General features: G+C 42.9%; 1 protein-coding gene and 1 pseudogene across 6 annotated transcripts in view; one reads left to right on the plus strand and one right to left on the minus strand.

Moving 5' to 3' along the window:
• NTM (neurotrimin) overlaps positions 1 to 18,323 on the plus strand; it is a 1,177,876-nt gene that overhangs the window by 1,045,125 nt on the left and 114,428 nt on the right. For all 6 annotated transcript variants that reach the window (XM_050755983.1, XM_050755984.1, XM_050755985.1 and 3 more), the window contains one exon: positions 10,402 to 10,527. In XM_050755983.1, coding sequence (XP_050611940.1) covers positions 10,402 to 10,527 — 126 coding nt within the window. The remainder of the gene's footprint in view (positions 1 to 10,401; positions 10,528 to 18,323) is intronic.
• LOC126934984 (60S ribosomal protein L37-like) overlaps positions 1 to 18,323 on the minus strand; it is an 843,215-nt pseudogene that overhangs the window by 501,599 nt on the left and 323,293 nt on the right.

An 18,323-nucleotide genomic window follows, 5' to 3' on the forward strand; every position in this document is an offset into this window, starting at 1 on the left:
AGGATCTTTGGCTCATGTACATTTTGGCTGTCAGTTTTCAGGGACACCTTATTAGAGAATCTGCAATGTGCCTGACATTCTGCATGGTGGTTTTGGATTAGTTGTGTAACCTCTCCGAGCTTCAGTTTCTCGACTACACAGTGGGGGATCATGCCTTAGGGGTTACAGTGAGGATTTACAAGGGAGCAGCAAATGTGGAACACCTGGCAAAGTGCTCAGCGTAGGTGTTCAGTGTTTCTTCGCTTCCCACCCCATCTCTCCTCCCTTCGTGAACTGGTCCCTTAAGAGCGAGGCTTGGCGGTGGAGGGCAATAAAGCCAGTCGTGTACACCCAACCCAAAGCATGCACCGCCGTACATGGAAAACACGCACAGCTGGGAAACAGCTGGCTCTGTCTGTGGCAGGTCCACATCATGATCACCAATACGTCCCTTATGTTTCCATGTTAAAAAATTGATGAAGAGACACTTCTTAGTAATTTCTTGTATGTGACCCACATAATGGGGCACTTATGATTATAGGTAGTTGCTGTGAAATTCAATTTTTACCATTATGCCCCGAAGCCAAGAAGCCCGGAATGAGGAAAGAATGGTGTGGACCTCACTCTCGTATGTCTCCATCAGGAGTGACTAAAACTGGGTCAAGAGGCAGAGCTCATAAGGACTTCCTTCCACATTTCAGTTGATCCTGAAAGGAACAAGTTCCAATCTTCAGAACCACTGGTTTATGACTAATCCCGAATAAATCACTAGGTTTTCTTCCCAGGGCTTCAGGATTTTCTAGCAAACATGAAGGGTTTTACTACGGAAGGAGAGAGAAGGAATGAGATGTAACAAGTGACAAAAGGGTTCTGGTGAAGAGAATAATAATCCACCGAGGTTATGCCAGTAAGGAGCGTTCCACATTTTCAAGCTCTCATTTGGAATTCTGAATGTCCGTAATCTGACTCTTCCCTTCTTGAAAAGCATGGCAGCAAGCGCATTGCTGGCAAAAGAATGGGGTCCTGTTGCACAGCACATCCTAGCCTGGGGCCTGAGTCCTCATTTAAAGATGCTGTTTGTCCTCAAACCGTGAGCACATCAGCAGGGGGTGCTGTCCATCCCGACGTCCAAACCAAAACAGTCCTCTACTGCACTAAAAATCTCTATTTCTCTTCATATTGGTCTCTAGAGGTACATATTTTTACTAACACTAAGAAATGACATTTGATTAATGCTTTATGTATAAAAAGTGATTTTTTTTAACATTTTAATCTGATCCACAGAACATCTATTTTGAGGAGAAAAGATAGGTATTGATATATAATGAATATAATCAGAGACTCAAATGATTACCATGCACTTATACAGCTAGTAACCGTGGGGTGTGGGCTTAAAACCTCGGGTTCTGATATGAAGCTTAGGGTTCTTTTTTATTAAAAGAGACCTTAGGGATCCCACAATGCTGGATGTATATTCTATCATACAAATATTTTGGAAGGAAGGAAGGAAGGTAGGGAAGGAAGGGAAGGAAGGGAAGGGAAGGAGGGAGGAAGGGAGGAGAAGAATGAGGATTAAATATTTTTGCAAATGTGGGAAGATCCAAAAATATATTTATTAAACTTCCCATCTAGTCTTGTGGCAAAGAATAACACCGTATAGGTGGCAATGGGGAGTACTCCCTTTGTTAACTATACCATGGGCATACAGATGTTCTCGTGGATATGTGAAAGGAACAGGACCTCCTATGTGTGGTGCATTCAGCAAAACCCAAGGGCCACTAGGTTGGGATCTGCATTTTACTGGACTGAACTCTGTGTGATGAAAACGTAGTTGGAATCAGATATAACCTTCATTTAGGTGCCACATTCACCACTTGTCAGCTGGGCAACCTTGAGCACATTACTAAAATGCTACTAATCCTTAGTTTCTTCATCTGGCAATTGGAGTAACAATAGTACTGCCCCATAGGATTCTTACACAGGATACAATTATCTAGTAATGCATTCAAGATTCATCCCTGCAAAGATTCTAATGCATAGTAGTTGCACAGTGTGTAGGTGTCCACAAATATATAGGTATTGGTGTTTGTTTATTCTTCATGTATATTCCTGTGATTCCATGTGCATTTGCTATTTTTCTAACCCATATTATTTCTGTTTAAAAAAACACTTTGCAGTGGCTCATGCCCGTAATCCCAGCACTTTGGGAGGCCAAGGTGGGTGGTTCACGAGGTCAGGAGATCTAGACCATCCTGGCTAACATGGTGAAACCCTGTCTCTACTAAAATACAAAAAAAAAAAAAAAAAATTAGCCAGGTTTGGTGGCAGGTGCCTGTAGTCCCAGCTACTCTGGAGGTTGAGGCAGGAGAATGGCATGAACCCAGGAGGCAGAGCTTGCAGTGAGCCTAGATCGTACCACTGCACTCCAGCCTAGGCAACAGAGCAAGACTCTGTCTCAAAAAAAAAAAAAAAAAAAAAAAAAAAAAAACTGCAATTTTCAGCTGTATGTCCTTGAACAAGTTCCTTGACTCCTCTAAGTATCAGTGTCCTCATCTGTAAAGTGTGGGAAATAATTAGGATGACCAATGCATCCCAATTTGCCTGAAATGCTTTTGGTTTCAGCAGTGAAAGTTTTATGTCTCAAGAAACCCTCCAATTCCAGGTAGGCCTGGGCAGTTGGCTGCCTTAGAGAGAATATCTATTTGTGGGGTTCATACAGTGAAAAATAAAATAAAGGTATGATAGCCAAACACCTGTTATACAGCAGGTATTTAATAAATGGTAATTATCAACATCATTATGTTCACTAACAGTCCTTGGGAGTAATTTAAAGATCTTCAGGAAATTCAGTCATTTCAGTTTATTTGCATTTGCATACAGCCTTGAGAGAACATAGTAATTCATTCGCTCAAAAAATTGTTGAACACAAACGATGCCAGGCATTATGATATGTGCTGACCATTTCAGTGAACAGGACACCAACAGAGCTTACATTGTACTTAGGAGAGGCAGACAGTTATGTAGCAAGCCAGGCAGGCTGGGGGTTCTCTTGTAGAAAGGGGGTTTGAGGAAGGCTTCTGTGAGGAGCTGAAATTGAAAGAATTAGACAGAACCAGTGTGAGTAGCAGGAGAAAGGCAAGTGTGAAGGACTGAGTCAAAGGTGGGCTTGAGGCATTTGAAGAGGACAGGTGGCCAGCAGGGTGTGAAAGGGAGAATGCTGTGGGAAGAGCATGGAGAGGGAGGTGGCGTCCAGAGTGTGCAGGGCCTTTGAGACCAAATAAGGAATTTGCTTGCTTGCTCCATGACACATTCATCTCTCCATTCAGTCTGGATGAGAGAAGGGAAGTCCTAACCACGCACATTTGCCACAGCCTGAATCCCACCTGAACCACTCAACTGTGCCTAGGCTTTGCTTGGCCCTTGGGAAAAGGTGGATTTTTCTCAAAACCAGCACCCACTTGGTTGCATCTTTCCAACCTTTCCGATCTGGGTTGGACATTCATGCACCAGGCTGTTCTCATAGGCCTTGGTGTCTCTGCGCGTGATCTGGAAGCCAGAAAGGTTAAGAGTGCTCCAGATTTGTCCCGTTAATTATGTAAAGACAAAGGTCCCTAAAGAGGCCTTAGCAGTGAAGCAGCCCTTGCTGGGAGAACTGCCCTGAGGAGATATGGGCATCTCCAATCTTCAGGACAGGAGAGGCAGGAGGGGAAGCTCCACTGCCAGCCAAGGAAGCCATCAGGGATCTGTAGATCTGCATGTGCTGTGCAGTTACCTGGTCCAAGTGGCGTATGTGCATTCTCAGCCCCACAGGACTGCACAGTGCTTAATAAAGCATCCTAATTTGGATTTAATAGGATATCCACTGTGTGCTAAAAACAGCAAATTGCTATTTATTAATGACATAATTATTAAAACTCAACACCTGGGCAGTGGAAGCTGAACCAAGAGTAGGGAAGTTCCTCAGAATACTGTTTTAATAATTATCTTATTTAATTATTTACACGTTTGAATTAAAATTCAATAAGAGCCAGATTAAACATTAACATAATGTATTAAACGTGGAACTCTATCAAAACAGCATGGCTCCCTTGGCTTCTGTCTTTCTTCCTAAATGTATCCTAACCAGTCCTTGGTCTTTCTGTTTCTGTAATTGGTATATTTTCTAGATTCAGCTCTCAGAAGCCAGGAGGCACCACATACATGCCTGTGGGGAAAAGCCGATGACCTTTTCAAAGGACTCAACCACTCTTAGCAGGTCTAATTTACTATTGGCACATCAGTTCTCACCCCTCTGCTCTTTACCTTTCATGTGGATTCTCAAACTGGGATCTTGCCCAGACCTCCAATCCTCTGATTCCAACTGCTAACGTAATAGTAATATTCTTCCTGGATGTCCCTTATCATCTCACCATCAGCAAGTCTAAGACAGAATTAATCACACTATTGTTCTCCCCAAAAGTAGTTCCCCCTGGAAGGTCTAGGATCTCCCTGTGCAGCCATCCAGATGCTACTGAACAGAATGGCATTCCTGCTTGACCCCATCTCCCTGGTCGTCCTCCTAGCAAGCATTTGTGCATTTTTCCTGGGCATTGCTCTCCAATCCATCCCTTGCTTTTCATCTTTTCAGAGCCAACAGTTTAATCCAGGCTTTGAACATCACTGTCTATTGATTTCTGTGACTCCAGTTTCTGTCTATTTTACTCCATCTGACACAGTGTTAACAGATTCTTTTCTTCAAAATAATTTTTTTTTTAATTACAATATTCTTTTAAAAAAATTCAAATGCTTGCCACTGCCTGTAGGATAGAGCTAAAATCTAGGCGCTAGGCATTCAGGCACTTCCATCGTATGGCTCTCGTTCACTTCATGATCTTCTATCCCATTTTTCATTGATTCTGTCAAAATTTATGGACTGTCCATTCTGTGTTGACACTGCATATATGTGTTTGCCAAGCACATACAATATTAAAACTCAGTCATTGAGCACTTCACATTGCCAGGAACTGTTCTCAATGCATTTCATAAGTTACTCCTATGTCTTTGAAAGAGTCTTTATGAGGTTCAGACAATTATTAGCTCCATTTTATAAATGTGGAGAGCAAGACACGGGCAGGTGAAGTAACTTGGCCAAAGTTGCCCAGTTAGAACACAGTAAAGCCAGATCTCAGCCCCTGCTCTGCGTTGTCTCTTGTAGTCAGTAGACATTGTACTTCCTCAGTTCATGGATTTCTGCCTTCCCATCTGTGCCCATGCAATTCTGTCCCATTTGACACAGCTTCACTTTTTCTGCCTAGATGCCTGTTTCTCATTCATTGATACCTAAAATAAACTCCAATTTGAGGTGAAGCCATCTCTGAAACTCTCACTAGCTGTTATCCTCCCTCCTAGTAACTCATAGCACTTGAAATTTGTACTATTCATTCACAGTCAATCATACACAATTTTCCAACATATTTTGCCTTATTATTCAACTCTCTGGAATGTTTATATGCCTAGTTTCCCGAAACATTGTAAGTTCATAGGGGGCCAGGCAAATTGGTATGTGTCCGCGTGTTCTTCATATACCTAGCACACCATTGTGTAACAGTAGGTGTTCACAAAATGTTCATTGAATGACTTTTGGCCCAGCCTCTAAAGCAAGGGTCTCCAAACCTCAGGCCATGCATTGGTAATGCTCTGTTGCCTGTTAGGAACCAGGCCGCACAGCAGGAGGTGAGCGGCTGGTGGGTGAGTGAGTGAAGCCTTCTTTTGTATTTACAGCCACTCTCCATTGCTGGTAATACTGCCTGAGCTCTGCCTCCTGTCAGATCAGTGGCAGCATTGATAGGAGCATGAACCCTTATTGTGAACTGCCTGTGCGAGGGATCTAGGTTGTGCACTCCTTGTGAAAATCTAATGCCTGATGATCTATCACTATCTCCCATCACCCCCAGATGGGACCCTCTAGTTGCAGGAAAACAAGCTCAGGGTTTCCACTGATTCTACATTATGGTGAGTTGTATAATTATTTCATTATATATTGCAATATTACAATGTAATAATAATAGAAATACCATTGTATTATATACCATAATAAATGTAATGTGATTGAATCATCCTGAAACCATTCCTTCCCCCATCCCCAGTTCATGGAAAAAATTATCTTCCATGAAACCTGTCCCTGGTGCCAACAAGGTTGGGGACTATACCTCTAAAGTAGACTTCTTCCATTAACAATTATGCCTGGCCATAAAATGTCTTACTAATAGTGCTTGCCTTATATTGTCTCCTTTGCCTAGGATATCTTTCCTCCTTTTCTCTCCAGATATGATTAATTTTTACTTACTCCTGGGGCTTAACTTAGGTATCACATATCTAAAAAGCCTCTTGTGACATCCATGTCAAGGTTGGCTTAGATGTCTATCCTCTGTGTCCCCATAACACCTGATTCACCATTCTGTGTCACCATACATTAGAATATTAGGCTTCTGCATCTGTTTTTATATCTTGAGGCTGTGAACTCCTTGAGGAAAAGTATGGTATCTTACTTAGTTTATGTCTCTAGTGCTTAGCACAATGCTGGTGTATGGAAAGTGATCAATGAATATTGAAGAAGGAGTGAATGAATGAAAATAAGCAAAACAATCCTAGTATGTTTCTAACAGTCTGAATGATGAGAAGTCAGATACAGAATGTATCCATGGAAACAATATAAAAATACAAGTAGCCCTATCTCACACTTGGTCAGAAGCTTCCTTATGAGGATGGCTTAACTAAAACCACAGTGCACCCTAATCAATTCAATGTAGTCTTGAATACTGACAATGAGACGTTGCCACCTAGAAAATCATATTTTGACTCCCATAGCATCTTAGGCATATGCCAATTTGTTTTTGATCATTGCTCCCCTGGTCAAACCACCTCATCTCTATGCCATGAATGGTCTGTCTTTCTCACTCACCCACGGGCAGTTTGCCTCCTTCAAACTGTATTCTTAGGCAGAATTTAAAGGACAGCAAGCACTTCTCCAACTTCTACCTCAGGAGTTGGATGGTTTCCAATTATTACTGGGGGGAGACAATTCTAGATGATTCTTCCAAGCATGAGGTGCAATTGTCTTATTTAATATACTTACTGCACTGACAGCTCTGGCCCAAACCACCTTCTATCCTACTTGGGGACTGTCCATTGTTCTCTAGTGTATGATTAGCAGATTAGCTATCATGTAGGAAGCCAGGAAAATGAACTCACAGTAAGCCCTTCCAAAGCAAGAGTAATTCATTACCCGGCCTGATTTCCACTTAAAATGTACTTTAAGTACACTTCCAACTACAAACCCTAAATCACCCTGTGTTCACAAAGTCCATCATTTTTTATTTTATTGCATGGCGTTGGCGTGACATAATCCCTTGCAGAGCTTCTTGGAGTGCTTTACAGATCAATAAATTACTTACCTGCACAGTTGAAGCAGTGTCTGCAAGGCCAGCACAGACATTCTGCAGGCAGCCTGTCCTCCAGGAAGCAAGCAAGGCTGTGCGGGTGCCAAAAGTGAGCAGGGGCGGGGCCCAGCAGATGTATGGATTGGTGTTGGGGGGTGGAGGGGGAGGTGGCTGGTGTGTGAGATGCGAATGCTCTAGTTAAAACTCTGTGAATAAAACACATCAAAGTGTCTATTTTTGCAATGATCAGTTTAAATGATTCCAGAACTAAGAGAATTTAGAAGTTTGTACCCTTCAGGCAGTCAGCAAATCAAATGCTCAGTCATTAACTCATCAATTACCTTTCTGTCCTGGAAGGCTCGATGTAGCTTTTAAAATGACACAACCATAAATTGCAATGTTATGGCTTAAAAGTCCCAGATTATAGAGCTAGTGTTCTGTCTCCTCCAACCCTTGTCCATGTCCGCTCTCCATTATTTCTGTCCCACCAAATGCTTATGGGAGTGCAATTAAATGTGTGTGTGTGTGTGTGTGCGCGCGTGTGTGGAGACACACACACTGCCTCTCTATCTGAAGCTCAATGAGGATGGAAATCTAAAAATGATTAACTGGTGCTTACTCTGTGTAACATCCCCTAGTTAGGACAGCAAAAACTTAAAAAGTTAAGTGAGGATCTTGTTTAATATCTTATATTAATGTAATTTATAGTATAAAAGGAAAGGTGGGACACATGTTACATAAGAGTTTACTTTAAATGCCATACAGGAGACACTACAGTGCTGTGGAATCCCCAGGAAGGAGAGGTCATATCCTCTTGAGGATCACCTGGACAGCCTTATCAAAGGGGTGGTAATTCTCTCAGATCTTGCATAATGTTAACAGATGTGGATAGGCACAGAGAAGGGTGTGAGCACTGAAGTCAGCAACAAGGGCATGGGGATAAGGAGACAGCTCAGTGCAGCACAGATAAGTACAGCACATGCTTATTAATGATGAACGTTTCAGTTGGGTGGATGCAGGACATACATGGAAGGTAACACTGGAGAAGACAAGAGGAAGAAGGCTAAGATATCTTTATAATACCCCGTTTTCATGAAGGAAAAGATCCAACACAACTAGGAATGAGTGAGTAATGGTTCAAGTAGAGGAAAGACCAGCATTAAAATTTGCAAACCCATCTGATTTGAGTGTGAGGGCGCCACCCTGACCTCGCAACAAGCAATAAAGTCATCGCGCAGCTTCCCTGGGATCTCCAGCAGGCCAGATCACATTGTAAGCCAGGTGGATGGTGTGCTCTAGAATTGCACAGCATGGTGACTCTGAGGAGTACTTATTCAAGGCAAGAATATAACATGAAGAAACAGAAGAGTGCTGGATGGAGGGGACACTTAACTTGCCAAGAACTAAGAAGTCAAAACCAGCATCAGTAGGATTGAAAGAATATCTGCCAATGAGCCAGCTCTGAGGTTATTATGGACATGTTGCACGCAGGTTGGGAAGGTGGTTCCCTTGAATAACCATTATGACTCAATTCTGTAAATATTTGTTGAGCTCTTAGTGTGGATACAAATATAAGTAACACATCGTTCAGGTCATCAGAAAGCTCATGGCCTAGTGGGTGATGCTAAGCACATAACCATAGCTTAGTGAAATACGTGTCTAGAATTGGAGTTTGGAAGCTCAATAAATGACATCTTTACTCCATTCACTTGAATGCTAAAACACTTAAGACAGATAAGTAGATACATAGAACCAAATATCACATGTTTATTAGTAGTAAAGCCGAGACTGGAGAATTAGGCCCAGATGTGCAGCAACGATGAGGTTCCATGACTGGACCCCAGAAAGAAACAGGCACACACATGCAATGGCTGGATGTTCCACAGGCCCTATCCAGTCCTTGTGCATCGCTGCACGAGAGAGAGAGAGAGAGAGAGAGAGAGAGAGAGAAGTTGTGGCTAACTGAGGTTTTATTCGATTCCCCACCAGGTGTATAGAATGTGCTCTGGGCACATGGATGAAGAAGCAGCAATTTGAGGTGTCCGAAAGGACAGAGAAGTGTAGAGGGTAGGGAAAGTTTCAACAAAGAAAGTGGCATTTGCTTTGGGCCTTAAGGATGGCTGAGAGTGCACTTTGGGAGGCTGAGGCTGGTGAATTGCTTGAGCTCAGGAGTTTGAGACCAGTCTGGGCACATGGCAAAACCTTGTCTCTATAAAAAAAAAATAAAAATTAACCAGGAATGGTGGCACATGCCTGCAGTCCCAGCTACTTGGACTGAGGTGGGGTTGCTTGAGCAGGGGAGGTCGAGGCTTCAGTGAGCCATATTTGTACCACTGCACTCCAGCCTGGGTGACAAAGTAGGACCCTGTCTCAAAATAAAAATAAAAATGAGGATGGTTGGGAGTTGTCCAGGAAGGATATAAGGAACAATATGGACCCAAATCCTTACTGCCCAGACAGGGCATGATGTTCTGGGGACAACAAGGGAGTCAGCAGAGGTGGGATCAGTGGGGATGGCCATGGAAATATAGGCTGATGCTTGATTCTGCATGGCCTCATGCCTAGAAGGAGTCGAGCTATGACCAGGTGGCCATGGGGAGCCATTGGAGCTGTTTAGACAGAGATGTGATATGGTCAGAATTGCATTCTTTCAAGACGTCGCTGAATTCAGTGTGGAGGATGGCTCGTGGATATGTGTTGGAGGTGGGTGGGGGTGAGTAGATACAGGAAGAGGGTGGAGGCTAGGAGAATAGCTATTGCAGTGTTGCAGTCGAATTTATTCCCATTCGGACTCCCTGACTTTGTGTTTAAATAAAAGGAAATCAAAGCTAAATTCAAGGTAAGACTTTTTTTTGATATTTAATGTAATTCCTCTAATTTCTCATCATTAACTTACGATAGTCCATATATTTTACTTTCTGAGCTGTTCTGCCAACTACCATGTGAAGACAACTAAGAAATGTTTCAGCAGGATTTTTATTTTCATTCTGTCTTGTCTCCACAGTATCTCCCAAAATTGTAGAGATTTCTTCAGATATCTCCATTAATGAAGGAAACAATATCAGCCTCACCTGCATAGCAACGGGTAGACCAGAGCCTACAGTTACTTGGAGACACATCTCCCCCAAAGGTAAGAGAACAGTTTGGTGCATTGCATCAGGAGGATAAATGGGGGAATTTGGGGCCCTTGGTAGGAGGTTATGGGTGCTGATACCTCCTCCAAAGGAGTCTACGTTTTGATGCCTTGATGGTAATATACTCATGGCTGTGCAGAGAATACTGATGTTCTCTGCAAAACAGGCATATCCTCTAAGATCTCAGAATTCATACCTCAGTATGTCTCCAGTCCCTTGGAAATTAATCCCTGTTGTCTCCGGGTGAAATGGTGGTAGGTGTTCTGGGTGGACGTTACATGTTGTTTGATGATGGAACGAAGCTATAGTGGCAGTTGTTCAGCTGGTTGTTTTAAAAGAGAGAAAACACATAATGATGGGTGGGCTTTAAATGGTCACATTCCTAAAAGGAGACTGTCCAAGTCTGTGCCTCTGCAGCCTTGCCAAAAATCTGCTCACGAGCTGTTTTTGTGGTTTTGTTGTTGTTTTACTCTGATTGATCCTAGAGAACAAATATAACTTAATATGTGACTAAATTGCAAAAATTTACTTTATCTGAAGCTCAGATGTTATGTAGACCAAAGTGTTGTTTTGTGCTTTCATGGATTGAACATTAAAACCTTTAGAATTTGAGACAAGATGTCATTTATTATTAAGCTAGCTCTTATTTGGGAACAAAAAAGATAAAAATATTTCATTCTTAAATATTTATGGAGTGCTTGCCATAGTCCAGCCTCTCTTCCAGGCACTGGGGGTTACAGCAATAAGCCAAAGAGGTGAAGTTTTCACTCTTATGAGCTCACATTCTCATGAGACAGATGATAAAAAAAAGAGTATGCAATATAACAGGTGGTATTAAGGGTGAGAAAATAGAACAGGATGTGTTGACAGAATGACAAGAGCTTTCTTCAGAGAAGGGCTCTGAAAAGAAGATATTTGTGCAGAGAGATGAATAGTGGTCCTTAATTGTGTTGCTTATTGCTGATTAATGTGAAATGTGTGTATGTGATTATGTATGTATATATATGCAGGTGTGCACAGATGGATGAAAGTGTGTGATTGGCATGAAAAACGCCTATTAGGGGCTGCTTTTGGCCTCAACTGCCATGGAAGGGAAAAGTGGGAAACAGAGTTGGGCAAGTTGGAAGCTGGCTTGTGAGGCAGTGCAGTGGGACATCTCAGCTGAGCCTATGGGGAGCTCTGAAGCTAGGATTGCCCTTCAGAAGCTTCCCTTATTGAGGTGGTGGAGCTAGTCCTCTACACTGGCACAACAGTGCAAATATAGGCTGATCCCCAAACAGGTGTGACTATGGGCCAGGCGTCTCTCTTCACATGAGACGCAGGGGGCGGACCACCGAGGGCCGTCCACCAGCAGCAGGTCCTTCTGTGAGGCTCCCGAAGGTGGCTGTGCATGACAGTGTCCACTATACTTCAACATTTTAATAAATCAGAGTAAGACTATGAAAGGGCCCCAAATACCAAATTCCAGACAGTGACAGTTGGCCCTGATGAATGTTCTCAGAGAAGGCGTGACATTTTCAGTTGTGTGTGGCCTGAATTCCTGGGAGCTGTCCTGGGCCACCATTCTTGACACTGTCACTGTGAACAAGGGGTCTGTGAAAGCTATTCACATGTCTGCCAATCTCTCCATTTGAAATGACCTCACGTGTGGACTGGCCCAAAACTGGGGAGGAAGCTTCAGTTGTGCATGAGATCATTAGTGATGGAGAATGGCCCTGGGCCCTTCTGAAGGAGAGACCATTCAGACAGATGCACGCTAAGTCTGCAGTGTGCACCATTCATCACAGCCTGATGTGAGTCCCCAGTGCTAGCGGATGCCAGCCCAGTCTATGCCTTTGGAGTCTGCAGAACATTCATTATCAGGGTAGGCTTCCTGTGCCTGATGTCAAGAGGCTCTGTCTACTGTTTGATGTCTCTTCTCATTCCCTCCTCCGGCCAGTTCTTTGTCCTTTACTGGGTGTTTCTTCCCCTGCTTCTCCTGCATGCATCTGCTTTTTGTCCTGCCATTTTATGCCTATAACTTCCCTATAAGTTATTTTTGTTGTTGTTCTTTGCTTTGGCTTTCTCTTGCAGCCTCTGAAATGTTTCCTCTTTGATTTCATTCTTTTCCACATTCTCTCTCGCCTCCTTGCAATTGTTTGTTGTCTTCCCCTCTGACGTTTGGGCCTCTTGGGTTTGTCTGGCTGATGTTCACAAGGCTGTGTGTTAGAGTCTTTTGTCTCCCCTTTTGTGGCCATCGAACAGATTCATTTCCCCAGGGAACTTTTGCCTGAGCCTGAGCCAGGTGTCCCATTTTACTGAGGTTTTAGCTGCTATGGAAACAGAAGATGGATCAAGGAAAGAGAAGCAGGACAATCAGAATCTACCTGTGGATTAATTTACATAAACAGCAATTTCCGGATCTCAGGTCCAGTTTAGCTATCCCAGATTCAAACTGATGAGACATGCCAAGCAATAACAAATCACCTCGGAACTCACCAGGGTGCCATTTCCCAGTGACTGATTATTTGGTGATCAGAGATGTCACTGGACTGCGCCCAATATGAACTGAAGCTGGAGACCCTGAGCAGTCAGGCCTTCATCTTTCCCCAGTAGTATTTCCTCAAGGAGGCTTATGCTAAATAAACCAGGATAGGCTTGGCGTTCCTTGGAGAAGAAGATGTGCACCTTAGCAGAGGCTCCAAAGAAAGAGTTCTATTGTCATCTTTTGTGTCATTCTTCGAGGGTAGATCACATTTCCATCAAGATCTTTCTTACATGCAAACCTGCCAAATCACTGGATGAAGAGCTGATCAGGGCTAAGCTCTCTCCGCAACCCTGATGACTTCATTGCATTTTTTCTCTCCAGACTGATTTGTTTGTTCTGTACATTTCTTAAAAGTCCTTTTTTCCTTCGTTATCACTCATATGGTGTTGCTTGAGATAAACTTATATCAATCTCTTTAGATTGTGTATGTCTAGTCCTGACTACCATGTGGAAAGGAGTACAGAAATGTTAAGGGCTTTTTTAGACATGGCTCATACACTTTGATATAGGGCAGCTTAGGAGTGACCATCAGGTGGAAAAGGAGATGGAGGGCCCTGTGTAGTATTTTATATCAGATGGAGAAAATGTCAGTTGTCCACGTCCAGTACAGAGAGGGAGGTAGGGCCTACAAAGCCACCTCTTGGCACTTTCATTGATTGTTTGAAATAATTTCCATATATCATTACTGGCAGTATGCCTTTGTAGTTCCCTTCCTGAATTTGTCAGAATTCAAAGAGGAAGTGCACTAACTTTTTTTTTTTTTATTAATTATAATTATACTTTAAGTTCTAGGGTTACATGTGCACAATGTGCAGGTTTGTTACATATGTATACATGTGCCATGTTGGTGTGCTACACCCATTAACTCGTCATTTATATTAGGTATATCTCCTAGTGCTATCCATCCCCCCTCCTCGCCTCCCCACAATAGGCCCCAGTGTGTGATGTTCCCCTTCCTGTATCCAAGTGATCTCATTGTTCAATTCCCACCAATGAGTGAGAACATGTGGTGTTTGGTTTTCTGTTCTTGCGATAGTTTGCTGAGAATGATGGTTTCCAGCTGCATCCATGTCCCTACAAAGGACACAAACTCATCCTTTTTTATGGCTGCATAGTATTCCATGGTGTATATGTGCCACATTTTCATAATCCAGTCTGTCACTGATGGACATTTGGGTTGATTCCAAGTCTTTGCTATTGTGAATAGTGCTGCAATAAACATATGTGTGCATGCATCTTTATAGCAGCATGAATTATAATCCTTTGGGTATATACCCAGTAATGGGATGGCTGGGTCATATGGTATTTCTAGTTCTAGATCCTTGAGGAATTGCCACCTGTTTTCCACAATGGTTGAACTAGTTTACAATCCCACCAACAGTGTAAAAGTGTTCCTGTTTCTCCACATCCTCTCCAGAACCTGTTGTTTCTTGATTTTTTAATGATTGCCATCCTAACTGGTATGAGATGGTATCTCATTGTGGTTTTGATTTGCATTTCTCTGATGGCCAGTGATGATGAGCATTTTTTCGTGTGTCTGTTGGCTGTATGAATGTTTTCTTTTGAGAAGTGTCTGTTCATAGCCTTTGCCCACTTTTTGATGGGGTTGTTTGCTTTTTTCATGTAAATTTGTTTGAGTTCTTTGTAGCTTCTGGATATTAGCCCTTTGTCAGATGAGTAGATTGCAAAAATTTTCTCCCATTCTGTAGGTTGCCTGTTCACTCGATGGTAGTTTCTTTTGCTGTGCAGAAGCTCTTTAGTTTAATTAGATCTCATTTGTCAATTTTGGCTTTTGTTGCCGTTGCTTTTGGTGTTTTAGACATGAAGTCCTTGCCCATGCCTATGTCCTGAATGGTATTACCTAGGTTTTCTTCTAGGGATTTTATGGTTTTAGTTCTAACATTTAAGTCTCTAACCCATCTTGAATTAATTTTCATATCAGGAGTAAGGAAAGGATCCAGTTTCAGCTTTCTACTTATAGCTAGCCAATTTTCCCAGCACCATTTATTAAATAGGGAATCCTTTCCCCATTTCTTGTTTTTGTCAGGTTTGTCAAAGATGAGATGGTTGTAGATGTGTGGTATTATTTCTGAGGGCTCTGTTCTGTTCCATTGGTCTATATCTCTGTTTTGGTGCCAGTACCATGCTGTTTTGGTTACTGTAGCCTTGTAGTATAGTTTGAAGTCAGGTAGTGTGATGCCTCCAGCTTTGTTCTTTTGGCTTAGGATTGTCGTGGCAATGCAGGCTCTTTTTTGGTTCCATATGAACTTTAAAGCAGTTTTTTCCAATTCTGTGAAGAAAGTCATTGGTAGCTTAATGAGGATGGCATTGAATCTATAAATTACCTTGAACAGTATGGCCATTTTCACAATACTGATTCTTCCTATCCATGAGCATGGAATGTTCTTCCATTTGTTTGTGTCCTCTTTTATTTCACTGAGCAGTGGTTTGTAGTCCTCCTTGAAGAGGTCCTTTACATCCCTTGTAAGTTGGATTCCTAGGTATTTTATTCTCTTTGAAGCTATTGTGAATGGGAGTTCATTCATGATTTGGCTCTCTGTTTGTCTGTTACTGGTGTATAAGAATGCTTGTGATTTTTGCACATTGATTTTGTATCCTGAGACTTTGCTGAAGTTGCTTATTAGCTTAAGGAGATTTTGGGCTGAGACGATGGGGTTTTCTAAATATACAATCATGTCATCTGCAAACAGGGACAATTTGACTTCTTCTTTTCCTAACTGAATACCCTTTATTTCTTTCTCTTGCCTGATTGCCCTAGCCAGAACTTCCAACACTATGTTGAATAGGAGTGGTGAGAGAGGCCATCCCTGTCTTGTGCCAGTTAACTTTTTGAAGACTCCTGCCCTGACTCTGCACACCTGTTTTGAGATGGGCATATGTTGTTTGCATCTGCAGAGACCTTGGTCTTTTAAGGAGGAAGAGCCCCCATCTTACTATTATCACTAGCAGGAGCCATCTCTATCTGTATAAAGGCTTATTGACCCCAAGCTGGAGTCCTTGTAAGTGCTAGCATTGGGTATTAGGTGCACGGGCACCGTCGGTGGAACCCCAACCTTCTGTAGGTAGAAAAAAGGGACAGGGCAGCCAACTGCCCACTGTGCCTGGTGTCATGACTCTGTGCTTTGCCCTTTGTCCACATCTATACCTTCAAGAATGTGTTTTTTAGCACAGCCCTTAAACTCTCAGCTTTCTGTCTCCACTAGAACAACGTTAATGCTATCTGTTTCTCCTGAGTCTTCGCTAAGTAAATGGAAACATGATCTCTTTCAATATACCCCAAAAGATGCTGTGTAGGACCTTACTCTTCATAGAAAAGCATTCTGAAAGCCTTATTGTTATGTTACCGGTTTCTGTTGGATTGTAAGAGCTTTAAAGACAAGGCTAGGATTCCTACATTGCCACATTCCTGGGATCCCAAAATGAAACTCAGGTGAAAGAGTGAGTCTCGTTACTGTGGATGTTACTATCCATTTGCAGTCAGGGATCACTGAGTGTCCTAATGGAGCTCCCCTCTTGGGTGCACTTACCTTCACCTTTCTCTCATCAAACAAGACACTGACAATAAAAACCTCATCTAGGCTACCCAGAGAACACGTTATACTGAGATATCGGTAGGGGAGTTCAGCAAAGCCCTGCGAGCTGTTCACAGAAATGTCCTCATTTCCAGTTTATTAGCAATGTTCCTGTTCCATGAGCTCTTTGAGATCAGAGTTTGCATCTCACTTCTCTTTGATTCTCTCTTTCTAGCACAATGCCTAGCATCTAGGAAGTATTTAAGAAATATTGGTCAGTTCAGTGAAAAAGCACTGATATTTGCCAATGCCCCAAAGGGGCATGCCTGTTCTCCCAGTTCAAAGACTATCTCGATCCTTGAGGAGTTCTCCTTCACTTTGATGTTGGCATGGAGACCTGGAGTGTTTCCTGCTGGAGAGTCTCCAGGACATTTTCTCTGGTCTTCACAGGGTCTCCAAGTCTTTTCTGAAGTCCCCTTGAGGGGACCCTGCTGTGGCAGGACTCGACTTGTCCTTGAAGAAGAAACTCCTTTTCAAGTTTCCTTTTGCAAGAAGAGAGGAGGCTCACAGGTGACTTGGACAGTGGTTCATCCATGAGCTCCCTTCTGCTGCCATGGCTGACTCATTGCAATCTCTCTTCATCTGGCCCTTCTAGTGGGCGTCTGGCCCTTTTGGTGCCTTGCTCTTCCAAGTATTTTGTGTCTAAACCCCGGATGACTCCCAACCGTGATTTCCTAAGGCAATCCTGATATCACAAGGGGGATATTAGTTCAACTGTATGTGAAAATTTGCCATTCCTTATAGGTTAACCAAAGAAAAAGGAAAAGAAAAAAATCAATCAGTAGAAAAAAGAAAAGTATTTTAAATTCAGTTCCACTCTTGTGCCTCTTTTCAATCTCTCTCTCTCTCTCTCTCTCTCTCTCTCTCTCTCTCTCTCTCTCTCTCTCTCTCCTCTCTCTTCTCTCTCTCTCTCTCTCTCTCTCTCTCTCCTCTCTCTTCTCTCTCTCTCTCTCTTGGTGTGTGTGTGTGTGTGTGTGTGTGTCTTTCTCAGATTCTCTCTTTCTCTCTCTTTCCTTCCCTCTCTCTCCCTCCTGGTGTATGAATTAAGGTGGATTAGAGATCAAAAGAGATCTTCCCTAGGGTCACATAAAGACCCTGGGAGCAGAATTAGAGCAGAGCCTTAATGTCTGTTGGATTCCAAACCAAGTCCTTGTTCTGCAAGCCTTTCTCTTTACCCAACGTGAAGTGCGTACATCTGCATGCCCTACTCTCCATACCAGCAGGGCTCAGTAACCTTCCTCAGCTGCCAGATCTCTTCCTTCCCACCTCAGTTCTCCTGTTCTACTTGAAGAGGTCCAGTGGACATTTGGCTGCTCTGTTCCTTTTTTCTAGAGTTTTAAAAGGACCAAGTTGATGAGGGCAAAGTGACCCTTGGATAAGAGCTCTTCTCCTGGCCAATGCCCTGAGCCTATGCTCCCTCTCCCCTCCCGCAATACCCTCACCCCACCATACATCCACCTATTTTCCTATTTGTCAGCACTGACAAGGCCTTCTCCCCAGCCAAGCAGGACACTAAAGCACTAATTGGCACTAGAGGTATCACAGCTTGAGTTCAACCAGAGCTGGCAGGCTCCATGACTCTAGTGACAGCTCTGTGAAAAAGTGTCAGGAGCAGAGCTCTGGCGTGCCATCGGCTGACTGCAGCACCCTGGCACTAATGAGCAGCCTGTCA

The sequence above is a fragment of the Macaca thibetana genome, chromosome 14, assembly GCF_024542745.1.
Source record: "Macaca thibetana thibetana isolate TM-01 chromosome 14, ASM2454274v1, whole genome shotgun sequence".
Lineage (NCBI taxonomy): Eukaryota > Metazoa > Chordata > Mammalia > Primates > Cercopithecidae > Macaca > Macaca thibetana.